Raw genomic sequence first — 19243 nt, 5'->3', positions numbered from 1 at the left:
CGGTTGTTTACATCAACAACAAAAACAAAAGAATTATTTATTGGACTTAATATTAATATTACATTCGAGCCCGGTACGTTGTGAGCAACACCCATTACATCCCAATCTAATCAGCTTACTGACTTACCCCTCTGCTCTTGAAATGGCAGAAGAAGGCTTATCACAGCTGACTTTAGACATTTTCTCATTTATAACTAATCCAAACATTCAACTAAATCCAGACCACTATAAATTTTTAGAGACACTAAGAAATAGAATCGCACAAACTAACACAAAAATAGATATAAACCAAATAAACCAACTTAATTAAATTCAAACCTTAATTCTTACTTAGTGCCTTACACTCAACATCTTATTATAATAGACATATGAAGATTCTACAGTACAATATACAGAGCCTAACGCATAACAATAATAAGCATCTACTAGAAATATTTTTAATAAACAACGACATTGATATAGCAATTATATCTGAAATCTGGGTTACAAATAATGCTTATTGTAGTTTAGCGAATTACAACTTTATTTGCAACCCCAGAGCAGATGGATATGGCGGAGTAAGCATATATCTAAAAAAATATATAAAATTTACACAATTAAATTGCATTAGTGAAGTAGAGGTGATTTCAGTGTCCACTAAGAACCTGAAACACAACATATGTAAATGTATTTAGCGTTTATGCAGCGCAAAGTTTAAGTGATGTTTTTGAGAAAGGATGCAAAGATATTCTAATGAGGGCAAACCAGACTATTGGTTTAGCGATCATAGGAGGAGATCTTAACGCCAAATCACAAATATGGGGAAACACGATTCAAAATAACAGAGGCAACATCCTAGAACAATTACTAATAAACAACAACTTTTATTGTCTTAACAATGGCAGCCCCACATATTCACACAACACATCGTACTTTTCTACCTTAGACATCACGTTAATTAACAACTACAACATCAACCCACAGTGGACAGTGACAAACGCAAAAATATCAAACAGCAACCATTTACCAATTATACTATAGAACTAGACGAAACATACGTACGAAAACATACATAAATAAGTAGAGAATCAAAAAAGGACAAATCACAAGAAAATACTTCAAGACTTCTCAAAATTTCACATTTCTTCACTGGACAACCTGACCTCAACTACACAAAATAGACCCAAAAAATAGTTACATACCAAAAAAATATTGGGACAAACATTGTGACAGACTTTTTAGACTTAGAAACGGGTGCAGACAGAAATATTATAAAACAAAACGTCACACAGACGCATTGATTTATTTAAAAAGCAATAGAACATTGAACAACTACCTACATAAAGTTACAAAAAACAACCGTGGTTCCAAAGAAAATACCAATTCCATCGACTGGAGATAAAACAACTAAACAGAATACTAAGCGGTCACGCATTTGACAAAAACACTCTATTCAAAATGAAAGTCGTTGACAACAACTTATGCGATACCTGTAACATTACAGAAGATATCTCACATATTATTTTAAATTGTCCAAAATACACAAACACCCGAATGAACTTCCCAACACTAACAAAGTACAACGATATATATCGATTACTCGCGCAAGAGCCTATCGCCAACTACAAATCGATTACAATAACAATCTAATCCACATATAAATAAACTAAACTAAATAACTAATCCATTTATAACTAAAACAAAAAACCAAAATACGAAAATCATCATCACGAATACGCTGTGGCGTTAACCTGTTATACACGGGAAGGCCAAACAAATCTTCTGTTCAGAAGTAACTTAATAAAAAAAAAAAACAAAAAAATGTATCAGTGAATTTGTAGTAGATTTCATCAGTTTATATTGTTACTTTTTTAGAAAAAAAACATGTCAGTTTGCAATGCCGATCCTTGGCAAGTGAAAAACAATAGCATTGAATTACAACAACAAAAAATTACTAACGAGGTTCAGAGCTTCGAGGATAATTTCGCATCTCATAAAGACAACAACAAACAGCAGGAGGCGGTGGAGGAGGAGGAGGAGGAGGAGCACCAAGACGTAGACGTAGTTGGTAAAACAAGTTCAGTCGCTCGCCCCCCACACGAACCGCTGCCAGACTCTGCGAATTATTTGCAATTACTAGGTAAGCTACAGATGTTCAAAATCAAAAATTAAACCCCTTTTAATTTTTTTTGCACTGCAACAGAGCGTAAGTTGGCCAAAGTTCAAAAGGGTAGCAAGCTGTTGGATTCTCTGCAGGAGAAACGTCAGGACTGTATGCGTCTACTGTTGGCCTCCTCCAACGGTTCGGCACTAATCGAAGAGCAGCTGGAACTCGATACGCCCATCGAAAGTGGGCGACTCCAGCGGCACTTACTACCGCACCAGGCGCTGACAGTGGGGGAGTTGGTTAACATTGTTAAACACGACGCTCTGGAAGAGCAGCAAGAGCACAGTGAGGAGGAAACACACTAAGAAACAAAAACCACAATGGATTCCACTTTCGGCAATGTCTTCTTATTTCTCACGGATTTGGCTTGGAAGAGCCGTTTGACCATACCAGTACTGGTCACAACGGCATTTTTAGTAATGGACATAAGGCTGCAGATCGAAATTAATATAGAGTCGGGCCAGGTGGTAAGTGGAGCACCATTTCGCTTTTTCTGGGGGCAACAAGTTATTCAATTTAAATTTTCTTTTTTAAAGAATGCCAGTGATTTGGATGAAGCTGATTATGCGTTCGAAGCAGAAATCGGTAATGATGGACAGGGGGAAGATAGCGAGAGCGACATGTACACCGATGATCTGGAGGAATATAACAGCGAGTTCACCATTGATGATGGCAGCGAGACATCTCATTATAGTCTTGATATCTACGACCATTGGGGCTCTGACTGGGAAATTGATGATGAAACACAACAGTAATTGAATATCCATATGTCTAAATAGATATAGATAATTACGTATAAATATGCATAAATTTTAAGCTTAAATTTTTTCAAATTTCAATATGTGTATGCATGAGTGTAAGTGTGCGTGCTTGGGATGAATTGAATGGATTCTCTCAATTTATTTAATTTATACATTTATTTTGGTGTAATGCAATAATGAAATCAATTTAAAAGCGATTGTTCACCTTTTTATTGAATTTTATTGCGTTACATGTACAATTTGATCAATTCATCGCTGACTGCCGACGGAGTCAATATGCCAAGATCAGTAAAAAGAAGTGTTATGTAGGCAGGCGGTGTATAATCGACTAGTGGATGCACTTTAGCCACATCATTTAAGTGTTTTCGCGAGTACTAAAATAAAAATGTAACTCGTGACTCCTTTAAATTATAGCATTATTTTATATAGATGTCTCACCTTGTACTCATTAGGCAAATCCCGTTGATTTAATGGATATAATCTAGAAAATTTAAAACTCTCCGCTAGCACATAGAATGGTTTCTTCATTTCCCGTGCACACAAGCCCATGGTATAACTACCAATGCGATTTATAATGCCTCCGCTCTCTACCACCGCCTCAGCACCCACCATGACAAAGTCCACCGATTCCATGACATAGCCTGTGGCCGAATCCAAAATTAATGTGCAATCAATGCCAGCTGATTGCAAATCTTCAACCATTTCCTCTCTACAATTATATGGGAATTGGTTCCTATTTATTGTCTCTCTTTTCACTCATTTACTCACCCAGAGTTTCCTGTTCCGCCTTGCGTTACATAGACATGGAAGGATTTCTTGTTCTTTGAAGCTGCTATCAGAGCCTTGAGGACCACACGAGACCGTGAATGAGTTAATATACGGCAGCCATCACTTATAAATCTCTGCGCTTGCTGAGCAATCACTTGGCGAGAGTTGAGCAGTTTTGTAAGAAAGATTTTCCCACGATTAAGCATTATTTGCCGACATTCTTCCATGTGCTTGTCATCCAAACTAAGAGTTATAAAGCGACAAAAGAGCTCACCGGCTGACACAATGGCTGCAATGGATAGATCAGTTTGACGCATTGCCGCTACCGCCTCCCGCATTGTAGTATCTAGAATGTGTATGGTGCCAACTGGAAAAGAATTCGTTTAAAGGAAGCTAAGGCAGTCAATTTAAGACTTCGTACGTACACTGTTTCTTCTCTAGTATCCATAGCAGTGTTTTGATGGCTGCTATTCCTGACGATAAATCCTTATCTTCATCTAACAGATGCAGAAAGTACCTGGACACATCTATAATGGTTGGTTGGTTAAATAGTTGGCACTTAATTTTTGTCATTCATGCTTACCAAATTCGTCGCTTTTTTTTGTAATTTGTGGCATTTCGAATAGAAATCGGGAAAACTGTTGCTGCCGCAGCACACGTTTGCCAGTGTTGACTAGCACGTGGTAATATTCTAAGGGCGTACTCACACTGAAAAACTGAAATGGAAAAAAAACAACTTAAATTTCTCTCCTTATGGACAAACCTTTAAGGTTGGAAGCGCTGCTAAACGATGTTCAAAGACAGAATAATAAAAAAAATTATGTTATAATAATACCGAATATAATATAGTACTTATCTGTACGAGCAGGTACTAAATCAAAATTACGCGACTGACACTAGTGACACAGACAACCAAATGCCGCAATGTAGCAGCTTCTTTTATAATAACGTCGGAAGATCGAAAGAATCGCTTTGTCTCTTTCTTTTTTCTTTCTTTCTCTCGCTTTCTTTCTTTTTTCTCTTTCTCTTTGTTTCTCTCTCTCTCTTTCTCTCGCTCTTTCTCTTTCTTTCCTTCTTTCTCTTTCTTTCTGTCTCTCTCTCTCTCTCACCACACTGTCACGAAAACTCTCTCAAAGGCGCCAAATATGATATTAGCACAGCATTCAGATCATATGAGATAGCAATACTGGTGTAAACGGTGCTAAAACATCAAACCAAAATCACTTTTGTATGTTATTCAACACTGGCCCGTTTGTCGAAACGTAAACAAACAAATTTGTTGGCAATAGTTTTTTGTTGTTTTTTTTCCGGCTTGACAAAAACGAAACAAAATTATCAGCATGTGCATTAAATTAGACACGGCGACATCCAAGTGAATGCGGAGCTGCACTTAACCCAACCCTGACAGGACCAGGAGCAAGAGCCACAAAGAAGTCACAACAACATGTTTAAATTAGAATCCTATATCACCCCGATCTTGCTTAATTACGTGGCGAAATATGTAAAGAATTTTCGTGACGAAGATGCTCAGGTTTCGCTGTGGGAGGGCGAGGTGACTTTCCATAACTTGGATTTGCGACTAGATGTGCTCGAGGAGGAGTTGAATTTGCCGGTAGAGCTAGTGTCCGGACATATCCACGAGCTGAGCATTCAAGTGCCATGGACAAAATTGATGTCCGAGCCGGTAAAAATTGTGATAAACACCATTGAATTTGTTGCCAAATTGCCGGATGATGCAAGCCGAGAACGCCGCCAGAATTTCCAGCGGGAGCAGCTCCGGAAAGCTAGGCGATCCGCAGAAACACCCGAGCCCGCAACAAGTCCAACTGGTGCAGGCGTCGGTGGGTCCAGCGTTGTCAATAAGATCATTAATAACATTACACTGCAATGTCACAATATCATCTTAAAGTACGTGGAAGATGACATTGTGGTGTCTATGAATGTGCAATGCCTTACTTTTAGTTCGGCCAATGACAAATGGCAGTCAGCCATGGTAGATGTCCATCCAGTGTCTGTGTTTATTCGCAAATTATTGGAGATTTCCGATCTAACCATTTGCTTGGACAAGCGGAATACAGCCGGCAAGATTGAGGTGTGCCAGGAACCGGTTCTCTATCGCTGCACCCTTCAATGTCGTGTTCTGCGAAAATATAATGCCCACACGGCAAGTACCTCCAGCACGACTAGAATTGGCGTCTTTACCAAGGCCTTGGATATCAATGTGTCGTCACTACAATTTCCCATGGTCATAAAGCTAATTAAAATGCTGTTGGAATTAAAACCCAACGAGATGCACGACGACTTGCTCAATTTGGATGACCCTGACGAAACAGCCAATGATCCGAATGATCCGCAGGATCGAAATGCCAGGGGCGAGAGTCAGAGCATGCTATGGTGGGCATGGAACCTGCTGCCCAGCTTTGAAAGTCAGACCCCAGCACCCTCGGCTGATGAGATATTGGGTCATGTTTTTGACTTGGGCATCTATGCAGAACAGCTTAACTTTCAGCTTAAAAACTCTGAATACTTTACCGACCAGGCGATGGGTGGTATGAAGAGGATACGCTACTCTCCCATCTTGAGGATTAGTTTGGGCGGCATATACTACGAGCGTTCTCAGTTGAAAGAGAACGACTGGACCAACGTGAAGGCGGGACTATCAAGCATTTCTATGGAACCCTTGGGGGCATATCGTAGCGAAGATATAGTTGACCGCAAATTAATCAATACACAGGAGGTAAAGTATTGTTGGTTGGGCTGTTCGGAGTTTCTTAAACCCCTTTTTGTAATATGGATTGTTTTGTAGTTCGTCAGCGATCGTTCCTTTACCGACAAGAGCCTTTTCGATCAGCATTACCTGTTGGCGGACCGTGTCTGGTGCAGCCATAACTATGATGACTATATTGCTCGCCACACCGATGAATATATGCTCTTCCGTAGTCCTGTGCTGGCTTTCGACGTTGTGGAGTACCGCGCCCCAATAGCATGTAACAAGACGCAAGCCAGCGATCATCAATCGAAGGATATGGGTTTAAGGGTCCAATACCGCCTGCTGTCCTCTGGAATCACATTCCATTTCTCGCAGTCGTTTCTACAGGTTAAAAATGTAATTAGCGATTTATTGCGTCCTTACGATTATCCGGGATATCACTCAGACTCCAAAATAATTAGCCCAGAAGAGCAAAGGTTGGAACGCGATCGTATATCAGCTGACCCGAATGCCACATTGACCTTTGCAGACTTCGAATACCTGATCGGAATCGTGCCTACGTGTACCTTTAAAATTGAGCTGCGCAACATGATTATTCAGTTTTATCCCCGGCAGCAGCATCACCATCAGCAGATGGAGAGCTCGTCCCCATCCGCAACTGGACACCATTATTTGTCTACTACGGTTAAGCAGTCGTTGCTTCCATATTTGCAGCTAAAACTTCCTTTGGCAGAGGGCACACTCTGTGGACCGGCCAATCCCAAACGGCTAGTGCAACTTATCACCCAATTAAAGGACAAGCCACGCGAAGTTATCGATAGCTGCTATAGTAGCTATAAATTCAATGTGAAAAATCTTCAATTGATGGCACTCAACACCACGCCGGAAATGGGCAAGGCTAAGTTACTCAACATCCCACGCATGCAGATCTCTTTCAACCGACTCCTCTTACCACACCTTTGGCGTCCCAATGATGCTGCTTTGGACACTGCTGAGATACAGGCTGAGATTGTCAGTTTAGAGTTTTCCAAGCGCGAATTGATTCTGGTATCACGTATGATACCGCTAATGCTCGATTACAACTCAGCTAATCTTTGTGGATTGGCCCATCTAGTGGCCCAGGCTAGTGCATCCTCCGATGTGATCAAATTGCAAACATTAGCCACGAAGTTTCGTCTAAACTATCGAAAATATCACTCCCATTTGGCATTGTTGATATCGTTGCGTAGTCTTAACACAGATGCCTATCACACCATGATGAATATCCGTAATGTGGTTATATCCACAAACAAGGGCTTACAAAACAAGTTTTTGGAAATGCAATTGCAATATCCACTGTTGGAACACAAGTCTGACCCCAATACGCCAGTCACTGTTGTCTGTATATGGATGGAACCCATTCGTGTCACGATGGACATGTATCTGCTACAATTCCTGAATTTTCTCGAGCACAGTGAGCAAAACAATTCAATAGAAAATGGTAGGATATTAATATTTTCACAATTCTTTCTTAAATAATCTTATTGCATTCTTCAGATTTAGAGCCGGAGCAGGAAACCCTCAGCCAATCTGGAATATCCACATTTTCCATGGCATCGCCGAGTGCCTTGCCATTAAGCGACTACCAGCAAAGGCGTACAAGTCGGAATCTGAGTCGCAAGATTTCCGTCCCAGAGGAAACAGTTCACCTTAGTTCCGAACGAGATGAGAAGCATACACAAGCGGAACCAGTGATTAGCCAATTGAATGAAGAATGTGCATCTACCACGAGTGGTTTTAATGTGGCTCAGTTGATTAATCAACTTAGATCGATGGTGATACTTGTCGAGATTGCCCAGGCTAAAATAGATGTATGTGAGGTAATGTTGCGCAAGTCTTCAGCCACCGGTGGGGCAGTTGAATACACTTCGATACGTTTACCACGTGTCAAGATCAAATCCAGTAATTGTGAAGTTATTTCGCGTGGCAACATTATGACAACGATTCAAATGTCTGCCAGAGAGAACACCAACTGGGTGATTGAGCTAAACGATTTAAATGTGTGCTACCGTCAAGGAGATGTTACTGAAGTTGTTGTAGCACCAATAAAAACTACCATCACAGTGGCACTATCCCATAAGCTGGATGATCTGAAATCTGTTGACTCAGAACAATCATTGACTCAGGAGCAGACACCTTCAAACACTGATGAATTTAGTGTAGACTCAGATAATTTCGACAAGACACCTTTGGACAAAGAAGTTAAAAAGAAGGTGGATTGGCATAAAAAAGCAGACGGGCAGGAAAATGATTTAAAAAATCGTGGGTCGTGTTCTATCAATGTTCATGTCGATATGTCTGCCATTAATATATATGCCCAAAAAGTAAGTATCACTAAGAGGTAATAATTATTTATTACCATATAATTATTTATTCCAATACTAATCTATACTTTTTGTCACAGATTAAACTCCTGCACGAGCATTATCAGATTTTTAATGAGATCTATAGAACTTTGCGTGTTCATGAGGATATCAATCCAGTAGCTGATAATGAAGCAACTATGCCACGTAAACCAAAGCTGGAAGTCTACACGGGTAGCGCTCAAAATTATCCCGTTATTAAGGAATTTCTGACCTTAGATCCCAACTACGAGCCACCAGCAAAGCAAAATGGCAAGTTTCAAATTGAATCTTATAAAACGAATTTTTTTTTACCCTTAGTCTGATTTATTTTGCAGTTGCCAAAAACCAAATGACGCTAATCTTATTTTGCCAGTGGACAATTCCACGAATAAGCTTGGAAATGGAATCCATTGCTGTACACAAAAAACGAAAGATTGTCATAATTTTTGAGGATCTTCTGCTTAATGTTGATAAGCATACGGATTTCACCAAAATCACTTCGAAAGTGGAGAATTTGGGGCTAGACTACTACGAGGACGATTGGGAAAAGAAAGATGGCTTTCATATTAAAATGTTGGGTGATAACAGCAATTTACCATTGATTAGTACGGTGATCACAATGGTTAGCCTGCAAGATCTATACTCCAAGATTGGTGCAAGGAATCACTGTAACAAAGAACACACCATATCCGAGGTTCTTATCGATGTTCAACCTATTGAAATGGTGTTAGATTTGGATCAGATAACTGAGTTTATCATTCCGCTATGCGAGGTGTTCGAGATCATAAGAAGTACTAATAATGATCAGTCTGTAGACACACACCAAGTTCTGGAAAACAGCATCACAACAGTTCAGGATTTGCCAATGGTGCATTTGAATTGCAAAGGCATCTATGTCTATATACCAATGGAGACTGGCAAAAAGTGTTGCAGTGTTCTCATATTGCGTGTTGAGAGCGTGAAACTAACGCCCAGTCCTCTGGAAAATCCGCTAGTACGTCAACTTATACGTCAGGATATATACCATAAGGCTGCCGAGTTGAATATGTTGAACACCCCAGGAGCTTTGGTCGAGGATCGTCAATATGAGCTAAGTGTGAAAAACATTTCTCTGTCGAGTGGCAATTGGCTGCAGACACAAAAATATTATCAGGAGGAAAAGCGTGCTAGTGAGCATAGTAATCCAGCCTTTGAGTGGAATAATCAGCAGCAATCCAAAGAGTTACAACATACGAGCATATTCAAGGATTTCGATTTCATTATGATCTATGCTCCTGCTGTTAGCTACGATCGTTTTTTGGTCTGCGGCCAAAATATCGAATACAATTGTGTTACAGACTTTGTAGCCACGCTTACCACTCACCAGATCAACCTTATGTCCTGCATTATTGTGCGTATCCAGCGGCTACAGAGTATTTTTGAACAGGTTTGCATTAGGGAAAGCTCTTTGGCCAGGAGTCCGGGAGCAAATGCAATCAGAAGGAAAGACAGTGAAGCTAACTCATTTTCGGTACGACTGTCAGACTTCAGTTTATTACAATACCAGCCAGGAACCAAGAACCACCAGGTTAACCAGGAACTGCCAAGATTACCGAAAAATAGTAAACGAAATGGCAGCAAAGAAACTGTACTGGGGTCATGCTTTAGTGATTCTGGTATTCAAATGGCTCCCGGAAAGGCCCCCATTGCATCATCACATCAGAAGCTAATTGAAATAGATCCCAAATTCGATCGTCACAATCATAGTTATAGCTTCACCTATCCCAAAAGTGTGTCATTCGTCGCTGGTAGTTTTGTACTAAAGATCTACGATGTCTTGGAAATAGACGATATTGAAAAGCCAGTAATGAATCCGCTTCTTCTATTGACTGTATCACAGCCAAGCTTCATGTCTACACAAAATTTAAGATCAGCCATCACTCAGGCATCCATATTTGACTTTAATATTAGTGTAGGCAATGCTGGCGTCGAAAATGTGAGCGACACGGTAAAAGATCAGTTCAGTGATGCCATTTTCGAGACTCTACCCGGCATGCTAAACAGCTCGAAAATTCCACCACCTCTATTAACAATAAAAACTCACATAGACCGATCCCATCAGAAGGAAATAGATGTTGAGCTGGGTAAACCAATAATATTCCGTTTTTGCGAGAGCAAAATTAAGCAACTGGCCTGCGATGTCATTAAAATCTATACTGTTCTTCACGAGAGTCCCTGTTTCGCGGTGCGCAGCGAGCGTCCTGTTGTATCCCAACCATCGAAGCTGAGTCAACTAAAATTGCAGTGCTATAATGCCGATCGCCTGCATTTATCGTTTGATGGGATCACGGTAAAGTTTTACGACGAAGATCTTAGTTACAAATGCAGCGTTGTTTGCCTGGACTTTAGTTCACGCATCAAGTTTAACGCTCGTCCACAAAAAGCTAGCATTCGATCTACTCTGGGAGCGTTTTATATCAAATCGGGTGACAAGATCATGTTGCATCCCTTGTTAATGCGTTTGTCTGCTGATCTGCTAAGCGAACCATGGTGCGATCAACTTCTTATCACCGCCACACTTAAGCTTAACTTACTGCACATTGATGCCAGCATTCTAAACATTCTACAGTTGCGAAAGGTCCAAGGCGGACTTCAGCATATCATGGAGTTTATCAATACGGAATGGCAGCAATTTCTTCGACACCGTCCAGTACTCGGGGAACCAATAGAGTTGGCACCCGAAACCTTATTGCGTTTCACACCATCCCAGGATTCAGTGCATCGTTCCCGAAATCATCGAAAAAACAATGCTGAATTTTATCAGGATGATCTTCGTGCTGGAGCTTTTCAGTTTGTCCATCTAAATAGCGAGTCTGTTCTGCCAATGCCATACCAAGTTCAGATTATAAAGAAGAATTATGGCATCATATGTTGGCGTTATCCTCAACCAAGGCAAATGACCAAAATACATATCTATCCAGTGCCCATGCCAGTGAGTTTGTCTAATCTTTCTTATTGAATTATTACTGTATAACAAGAGTCTCTCCATACAGGTCAGCAATCCTGTTCACATCAGCTGCCGCATGGAGTATTTCAGTGAAACGCACGAGACTTTTCTGCACTACTGTGACTTTGAGTTATCGGAAACAACCACAAAGCAGTTAGATCCGCCGCCGGAGCATCAAATCTGTGCCAATATTTGGCGAGTAGTCATAATGCAATCCCTGATTTCTGTAGATGGCACGTGCTTCGAAGGAGATGAAGATGAAGACATCCCATTTTCGGTAACTAAAAATAGTAAAAATACTAATTTCATTTCTGAAACTTAAATCATATTCCACATCTAGATTGATAGCAGTCGCATGGACTTTGGGAGCGATAATGGTAACGACTTCATTTTGCATCCAAGAGTTCTTGTTGGTTGTTTGCGTATTGACACCACTTTTCGTGAGGAAGCGGTGCCCAAGCTGCAATTGCTCCTTTGTTGTCAGGATATTCAGGTTAATTTCCTTAATCAACCCGATGCACACAATGAGTTGCCACCGCTTCTCCAGAATTATAATCTTAAGCGGACGACTGAGATTGGGCAGACTTTTCTCACAGTGCATTTTGAAGATTTGCAATTCCATTCCACCATCTTGAGCCGCAATGAATTTACCATGGAGACAAACTTCCGCAGTCGAATAAAGTGTCTGGACTACGGATTTCTCAATATGATAGATATTGTGGAACCGATGAAGTTCCAGAGCTATGCAAGATTCAACAATCGGGAACGCATGGTTCAGGCCAACTTTTTGATTGATAAACTCCGAATTAATTGCGGCCCATGTGTAATTCATACACTACTCAGCTCAAAACAGCATTGGGAGGAGTTGTTACAGCAGCGTGATAAATTACATACATTAATGCCCAAGTGTGTGATAGTCAATAGGATGCAGGCCTATTTCACATTTGGCCAGACGGGAACAAGCGAACGCATTACGGTTGCACCGCAAGAACTGCAACTGTATCATTTCCGTAGCGACTACCTTAATCAGGAATTGACGTTCTTTATAAGGAATCCCTTGACAGAGCAGATGGAGACAAGTGACTCAGTGCATATACCACTAAAGCTCGATGATGACCACAATGTACAACATTTGCGTGTGGGTGAGCGTTGTATTACCATTAAAGTGGGAAAATTGTCAGCGACTCAGGTGTATATATTGGTTAAGGGTCAGATTGAGCTACTTAGCATGTTGCCATATGAACTTCTAACCGAGTTTAGGCAAGAGGGCAAACAATACAATGACAACAGTCCCTTGGAGCATTTACTTGAAGCTAAAGGGCGTGCATCTTTCTACCAGGCGGTGGTTCGCTCTGCGGATGTCAACATGAGGTGAGTACTTATTAATGCCTATTTTGTCTCTTACACTTGATTAATACACCTTCTGCTTCTCCTTTTTCAGAATACGTTTGGGCCCAGGCCGTGGAAAGGGACGTACTGGCGATATTCCACTAAAGCCTAACAATAATCTACCCTGGCTGGTGAAAGTACCCACACAATCCACACAGCAATTCATCAGCGTGTGGGTGCGGGTTCTAAGAGAAGATATCGCTCTCGATTCGATGACGGATGATTTTCAACCACAGAGAATTTATATCACAATTTGGCCGATCTTTGAGATTTGCAATATGCTAAGCTGCCAGTTGAAGGCTGTTGAATACAGCACCGAAGAAGAGTTCGAACTGAATGGTCAAGGTGCACGACAAGCTCTAAGCACAGCCACCACTCATACCACTGAGCATCGTGTGAACTTTCAATTTTCGTAAGTCTCATAATCGTCTACTATATTGGTTTCTCAATTAATTATTATATTATTTCAGAGCTCCATTAAGTTCCACTTCCCAAGCTGAATATACATTTATGCTAAAGAACATGGACTGGCATAAATTCTTCTACTTTGATCCTGCTCATTGGACAATTGAGGAAGCTATTCAAAAGTTAGGCAAGCCATTGAAGCCAAAGTGGCCATTAAATGATCATGAAGAGATACGCATAAATCGCCATATGGAATTTCTTAATGAATTCGATGTTCAATATTTTACACAAGCCACAAGGGAATTCTCTTGCACTTTGGGTTTGGATATACGCCCTTGGGGAACCTTTATCAATGCCACTGGTCTGGATATAAGTATTTATGTGCCAAAGAAAAGGGCACGTCATCATCTCAGGGCCAATTGCCTGGAAATGGTGCCCACATTAAGCGATCTCTTTACCATCGATGTACCATACAGCACAAGTTGGACTCAGTCGACAGCCATTTGTCTGGAAGAGCTGGTCCAATCAGTCGGTACTAGCAACAGCAATTCGGGACGTTATGTGGTTCTGCGTCCTAATGCTTACGTAGATATTGTTATTGTGCGCAACGAGGAGATTTTCCGTATGCTGCTTGAGTACAAGCTGGAGAATGGTCAGCGAATCTTCAAGTTGCGTTCGAAATTTGTGTGCACCAATTTTACAGACATAAAACTGCACGCTCTACCCCTGGCAATGGACCACAAAGAAAATTCTTCCAGGGAAGAGATTAACTCTCTAGATTCGGCTTTGCGAAATCGAAATCTGATTTCTGTGGACAAAACCCAGAATTGGTAAGGAGTCGTAAAAAAGCAAAAAAAAGGCAAATTATTATCTAACTTTTTTTTTCAAAATTTATTTTTAGTATTGGCAATAACATGGACATATTTTACGATTTGAATGCCCGAAAAGTGAAACATACCAGCGAAACGGCATTTGTCTATTTCGTGTGCTTCTCTGTGAGCGGTTGTTGGGATGTATCCATACCAATTTCATTGGCGATGCCTATTACCCGTCGTTGCTTCAGTTTGCAGTCAGGTTCCGAATCAATTCCACTGATGATCACATTGATTGAAAAGGACAATGTGTACTATTTAAATGTATATCAGGACACAGCGCCAGCCATAATACTTACAAATAATACCAATATAAAGTTCATTGTGGCCCAGACTAGTGCCTCTGGAAACAGCAATGTCACCTGTACAACTTCCGAGAATGTGGGCAAGCATTTTGAATGGAATCAATTGGTGGCGCCGCATAGTAAATGCTATTATACCCCGCCGCAGATGTATGCCAACTTTCCGGATGTGGAGTTCACCATGTGTAATCTATCATTGGCTGTGTTTTATTGTAAGTCTTTGTACTCCCATTTTTGAGAGACTTATCTTAGCTGCCTCCTTCTTTTTAGCTCCGTCGTGTGATAAGAAAAAGATTGGCTGGTCCAAACCAATTAGGACAGATAAGTCCTGGACAAAGTTGCTACATGTACCAAATCATGGTGATGTAAAGGTAGTTGTCTGTGATAAACATCGCGTAATACGCGTCAACATTTACTACATTGCCCAGCAATTGGAGTTCTCGGTAAAAGATCTACGTTCACGTCTGAAGATGCCAGAGAAACTTAATGATGTGAACGATCTACTGGAATCGAATCGAGATTCAACCGTCGATCCGCCAGTTGTCGAGTCGGAAGCATCCGATGTAATATGTGCTCATTTTAGCCAAGAGTGCGAGACAAAACGCCAGATGAAGATTCGAGTGTTTGTCAAGCGTTTTGTGTTTAGCCTGCAGACAGACTCGCGTGATAAAGATTACCTAAAGACGGAAGTATGCAATGTCTATGCTGATGATACCATGTTGGCCTTTGATGATGACGATGATCAGCGAATTCTAAGATTACAATTGCCTAATTTGCAAGTGGATAATCAGTTATTTTCTAGTGGAAAATACGATTTCCCTGTATTGCTTTGTGCTGACCAATTGTACAGACGCTTCTCTGGATTGCCACAAGTGTTTTACTTAGATTCTGTTTACCAGCAACAACAGGACCAGAGTGAAGCCGTATCTTGGCTTTCGTTTGTCTTCTATGAAGACGAATTTCAACTTCAGGCGGTACGTTGCAAGTTTCAACCGTTTCGCGTCTATATAGAAGATGCTTATCTGAATCAACTGCTGGAAACCCTGGTCGAATGTGAACCCTCCAATTGTGTGTATACTCCTTGCGTACAGGAGGAACGCATTGTGCTAGCTAAGGGGCAGACTCTACTACCCGAGGAGGTGATTGGACAGGGCTTATGTATAGCCGAACCACTGCTTCTAAACAGCTTCACTGTGGAGCCGTTGAGCTTACTTCTATCCGTCCATACTTCGTCAAGACTTTACATTGCCTTGGATCATTCGCCGCTCTCTTTCTCCCGCTATGAGCGCCAACAGATTCTAACAGTGCCCTTACGTTTTGGACAATCGTTGGGCCTTCATTATTTAAGTGGAGCTATCTTTGGCGCTGGCTGGGTGGTTGGCTCCCTAGAAATTCTTGGAAGTCCCAGTGGCCTGGCACGTTCTTTTAGCACGGGATTACGTGATTTCATTTCCATGCCCGTTCAAGGGCTATTTCGGGGCCCGTGGGGTTTCTTGGTGGGCGTAACTCAAGGTTCTGCCTCTCTGCTTCGCAATGTAACGGCTGGCACTGTCAATTCAGTGACCAAATTAGCTGGATCTGTTGCTAGAAATCTTGATCGTCTCACTCTGGATGCCGAGCATATTGAATTAACAGAGGCAAGACGACGAGCACGCCCCCAGGGATTTGCTGATGGCCTTACGCAAGGCTTGACAGGACTTGGTATTAGTCTTCTTGGTGCTGTCGGAGGATTGGCGCATCACACATTAGAAGCTCGCAGCTCTGTTGGAGTCATTGCGGGTCTTACCAAAGGCATTGTTGGAGCATTTACCAAGCCCATTAGTGGCGCAGCCGAAATGCTTGCTCTGACTGGTCAGGGTGTCCTCCATACGGTCGGCTTCAATGCAATGCCACAGCAGGTTGAGCCCAGCGTTACCAGGAATGTGGCATTGCATGCCGGATCCTATCGCGTTTGGCGTTATCTACCCGAAGAACTTAGTCACGATCAGATATTGTTTTTCTATGAGATCACACTTTTGGTCAATGGACATCTGCGTCCGGCTCTTATCTTCCTTACGTCGTCAATTTTGGCCATTATGGAACAAAACAACGATGACTTAGCTTTTGCCTCGTCGGTGCTTAAAGTGGAATTGGTGGCAGACCGAGAAGATCCTACCAAATTATATCTGAGTCTTAAACCAGAGCCGACTGATGATTTGGAGGGGGTAAGTTACTGTATACAATCTAATTTATAATGAATTCATCATGTTTCTTTTTTCAGCAACTCAACTACACCAATGAGCGCATTATGAAGTTCCTTAATTCATCAACCGTTTATAGCATGACCCACGATTCACTCAGCGATCTTCTTCAATTGCAGAATGATGTTCCCGATGAGCGCATTCAACGACAGACGCAGTGCATCTTCTATATCAAGCCAAATATTGGAGAACATCTGATCCATTATCTGAAACTTATAAGCCGTATGCAGTCTTGACATATCTGGAGTAGGTGCTAGATAATAACATATCCATTCCAGCGGTGTCTCCGTGTCCTTATTGTTAATCACAAGTATTTCTTTTTTTTTTTGTTTTGTAAATCTTGTATATACACATATTTAAGCCAAAAACCAAAAATAACAAAAGACGGAAGCCAATTTTTGTTACCCATTTTGCAATAAAGAAAAGACAGAAAATAAAAAAAGGAACTTAAAAGATAAAGATACGAAACCCAAAATCCAATTGGGCTGCCCTCTTGGCATTTACTTTCAAGCCATGGCAAAAGCGAAGACAGCACAAGGACGGAGATACACAGGTATAAATAGGTACCTGGACACGGACATGGCACATGCATGCCAATGCCGCAGAAATTCAATTTAATGAAATTGATTTTAGTTAAGACCAGCCGCAAGCCAACAATAAAACTTAAAACTATGCGCCAGGCAGCAAGCAGATAGCCAACTGCAAGCAGTACCGAGCCCTCGTTCCTGGAAACGGATTGGACAAAGAGGTGAAGTGCAGTAGATGGGGTGGCGAGACCGCAACCACGTAACCAGGACAAAACTCGTGAAATTAACTAGCAGCCGCAGCAGTAAATTGTTTCTCAAATTTTTAACCCTGCGTTTGAATATAATTTGTTTCGTTTCCATGCAATATCCAGTGCAAAACCAAAAGATTCAATTATGGTTTTTGGTGTGCTGTCCCCAAAACCCATATACGCCCATCGCAGCCGCACCCGCCATATTCAGCTATACATATGTGTATATGATGCTCATTAAATCTCAACGTTGGCCTTCTCTTAATGTCTTTGACATGTCTCGGGAGACCACAACCCACAAAGACACACACACACACACAAATACACACACAACATGTATGACTTTCGTGGCTAATATAGCCTATTGTCTATTGTTTAATGTTTATAAAAGATGTGCATTTTACGACTCGACTGTTGCGTTGCTAGCCCTAAAGTTTTACCTTTTTTTGTCTTTCGTTTCCGCTTTTGTCACAATACGCACACACAAGAGTATACGCGCATACAAATGTAGATGTAAATGTGTACGTATTTGTACAGCGCTTAAATGTAGGCAACGAATTCTTCGTGACCAGAAACAGACTGTTTTTCCTGTTTTCTATGTTTTCCCTAAAAGTCTTCTTAACAAATGGCATTTGTTGAGCTGCCTCAAGAAGTAAATGATAGAGCATATACGAATTTTTAATGAATGTGAGCATATAGCAACATAAATTAAAGGCTTTGGAGGGGGTACTTTGAAAATTTATATATAAATGCTATAATATCAGATTTGAAATTAAATTACCTTAAATTGGGTGTGCATTCAATTTAAAAGAAAATCAAATTCCATTACGTACAGAGCAAAGCGAATAGGGGACACATTTGTCATTTTCTTTGCTACATTTTAAAATTCATACTGTTTAAGTAAGTTATTGGCTTTTGCTTATTCCTTCATTTTCCTTTCCAGGCAACACTAATGCAACTGCAATTAGATGAATGCTTAATTTTACTTTAATATGCTTTCAGTATGTACTCAATGAGCTCGACCCATTGATTAAGTGTTGTTTCAACTCTAATGAGCTGCATTACAAATGACTTCGATACGGCGAAATGGATGGTAAATTGAAATCACATAAAAGGTAAACTTAAAAGCAATTACCACAAGGCCAAACTGCTAATGCATTAGTCTAGTACAACTCTGTGCAGGGCATTTCTAGAGTCTGAGAACAAAAGTGCGCGTATTTTGCTTTCATTTACCAAGGATGTTTATGCATAACATATATACTTATGTGCGGCTAAAGTAGAAACTCATGCGACTGGCAACGGTGAGTGAAGCAAAGGCAAAAACCAAATGGGATTGGGCATAAGAATGAGCATGGGCATGGCCATGGTGGGAGGCAGTATATGTACATCTATGCAAATATTCGTATGTGTATACATATTACCAAAGCAGGCCTAGGGCGATTTAAATCCACGCCTACTCCGGATTTCGCTTAGAAGGGCGCTCAAGTTCTTTGGCACACAACAAC

General features: G+C 41.0%; 4 protein-coding genes across 5 annotated transcripts; 3 read left to right on the top strand and 1 right to left on the bottom strand.

Annotated features, from left to right (window-relative positions):
- The first annotated feature begins 56 nt into the window (after window positions 1-56).
- LOC6650636 lies at window positions 57-2451 on the top strand. Its single transcript, XM_002073318.4, has 3 exons — window positions 57-73; window positions 1855-2119; window positions 2183-2451. Exons 2-3 carry the CDS (start codon window positions 1864-1866, stop codon window positions 2449-2451), a joined length of 525 nt encoding a protein of 174 aa, XP_002073354.3. The 5' UTR covers window positions 57-73; window positions 1855-1863.
- Window positions 2452-2466: 15 nt separating this feature from the next.
- LOC6650635 lies at window positions 2467-2969 on the top strand. The gene is made up of 2 exons (XM_002073317.4): window positions 2467-2613; window positions 2683-2969. The coding sequence occupies exons 1-2, from the start codon at window positions 2467-2469 to the stop codon at window positions 2899-2901; spliced, it is 366 nt and encodes a 121-aa protein (XP_002073353.1). The 3' UTR covers window positions 2902-2969.
- A 124-nt stretch (window positions 2970-3093) lies between these two features.
- Window positions 3094-4357, bottom strand: LOC6650634 (translation initiation factor eIF-2B subunit alpha). The gene is made up of 5 exons (XM_002073316.4): window positions 4259-4357; window positions 4101-4202; window positions 3676-4042; window positions 3346-3616; window positions 3094-3281 (listed from the first exon to the last, which is right to left on the bottom strand). The coding sequence occupies exons 1-5, from the start codon at window positions 4290-4292 to the stop codon at window positions 3135-3137; spliced, it is 921 nt and encodes a 306-aa protein (XP_002073352.1). The 5' UTR covers window positions 4293-4357; the 3' UTR covers window positions 3094-3134.
- A 614-nt stretch (window positions 4358-4971) lies between these two features.
- On the top strand, window positions 4972-17422 carry LOC6651524 (vacuolar protein sorting-associated protein 13B). Of its 2 annotated transcripts, XM_023180572.2 has the most exons (12): window positions 4982-6412; window positions 6482-7865; window positions 7922-8748; window positions 8829-9039; window positions 9105-11740; window positions 11802-12032; window positions 12096-13126; window positions 13197-13556; window positions 13615-14379; window positions 14451-14935; window positions 14994-16927; window positions 16984-17422. In XM_023180572.2, the coding sequence occupies exons 1-12, from the start codon at window positions 5120-5122 to the stop codon at window positions 17197-17199; spliced, it is 11373 nt and encodes a 3790-aa protein (XP_023036340.1). In that variant the 5' UTR covers window positions 4982-5119; the 3' UTR covers window positions 17200-17422. The 2 variants fall into 2 exon arrangements, with proteins under 2 accessions (XP_023036341.1, XP_023036340.1); XM_023180573.2 differs by lacking the exons at window positions 7922-8748; window positions 8829-9039; window positions 9105-11740; ... (5 more) ...; window positions 14994-16927; window positions 16984-17422 and having other exon boundaries at window positions 4972-6412; window positions 6482-6772; window positions 6831-6916.
- Window positions 17423-19243: the final 1821 nt, after the last annotated feature.

Source organism: Drosophila willistoni, chromosome 3R (genome assembly GCF_018902025.1).
Source record: "Drosophila willistoni isolate 14030-0811.24 chromosome 3R, UCI_dwil_1.1, whole genome shotgun sequence".
Taxonomy (NCBI): domain Eukaryota; kingdom Metazoa; phylum Arthropoda; class Insecta; order Diptera; family Drosophilidae; genus Drosophila; species Drosophila willistoni.
This window is presented reverse-complemented; position numbering and strand designations above follow the sequence as displayed.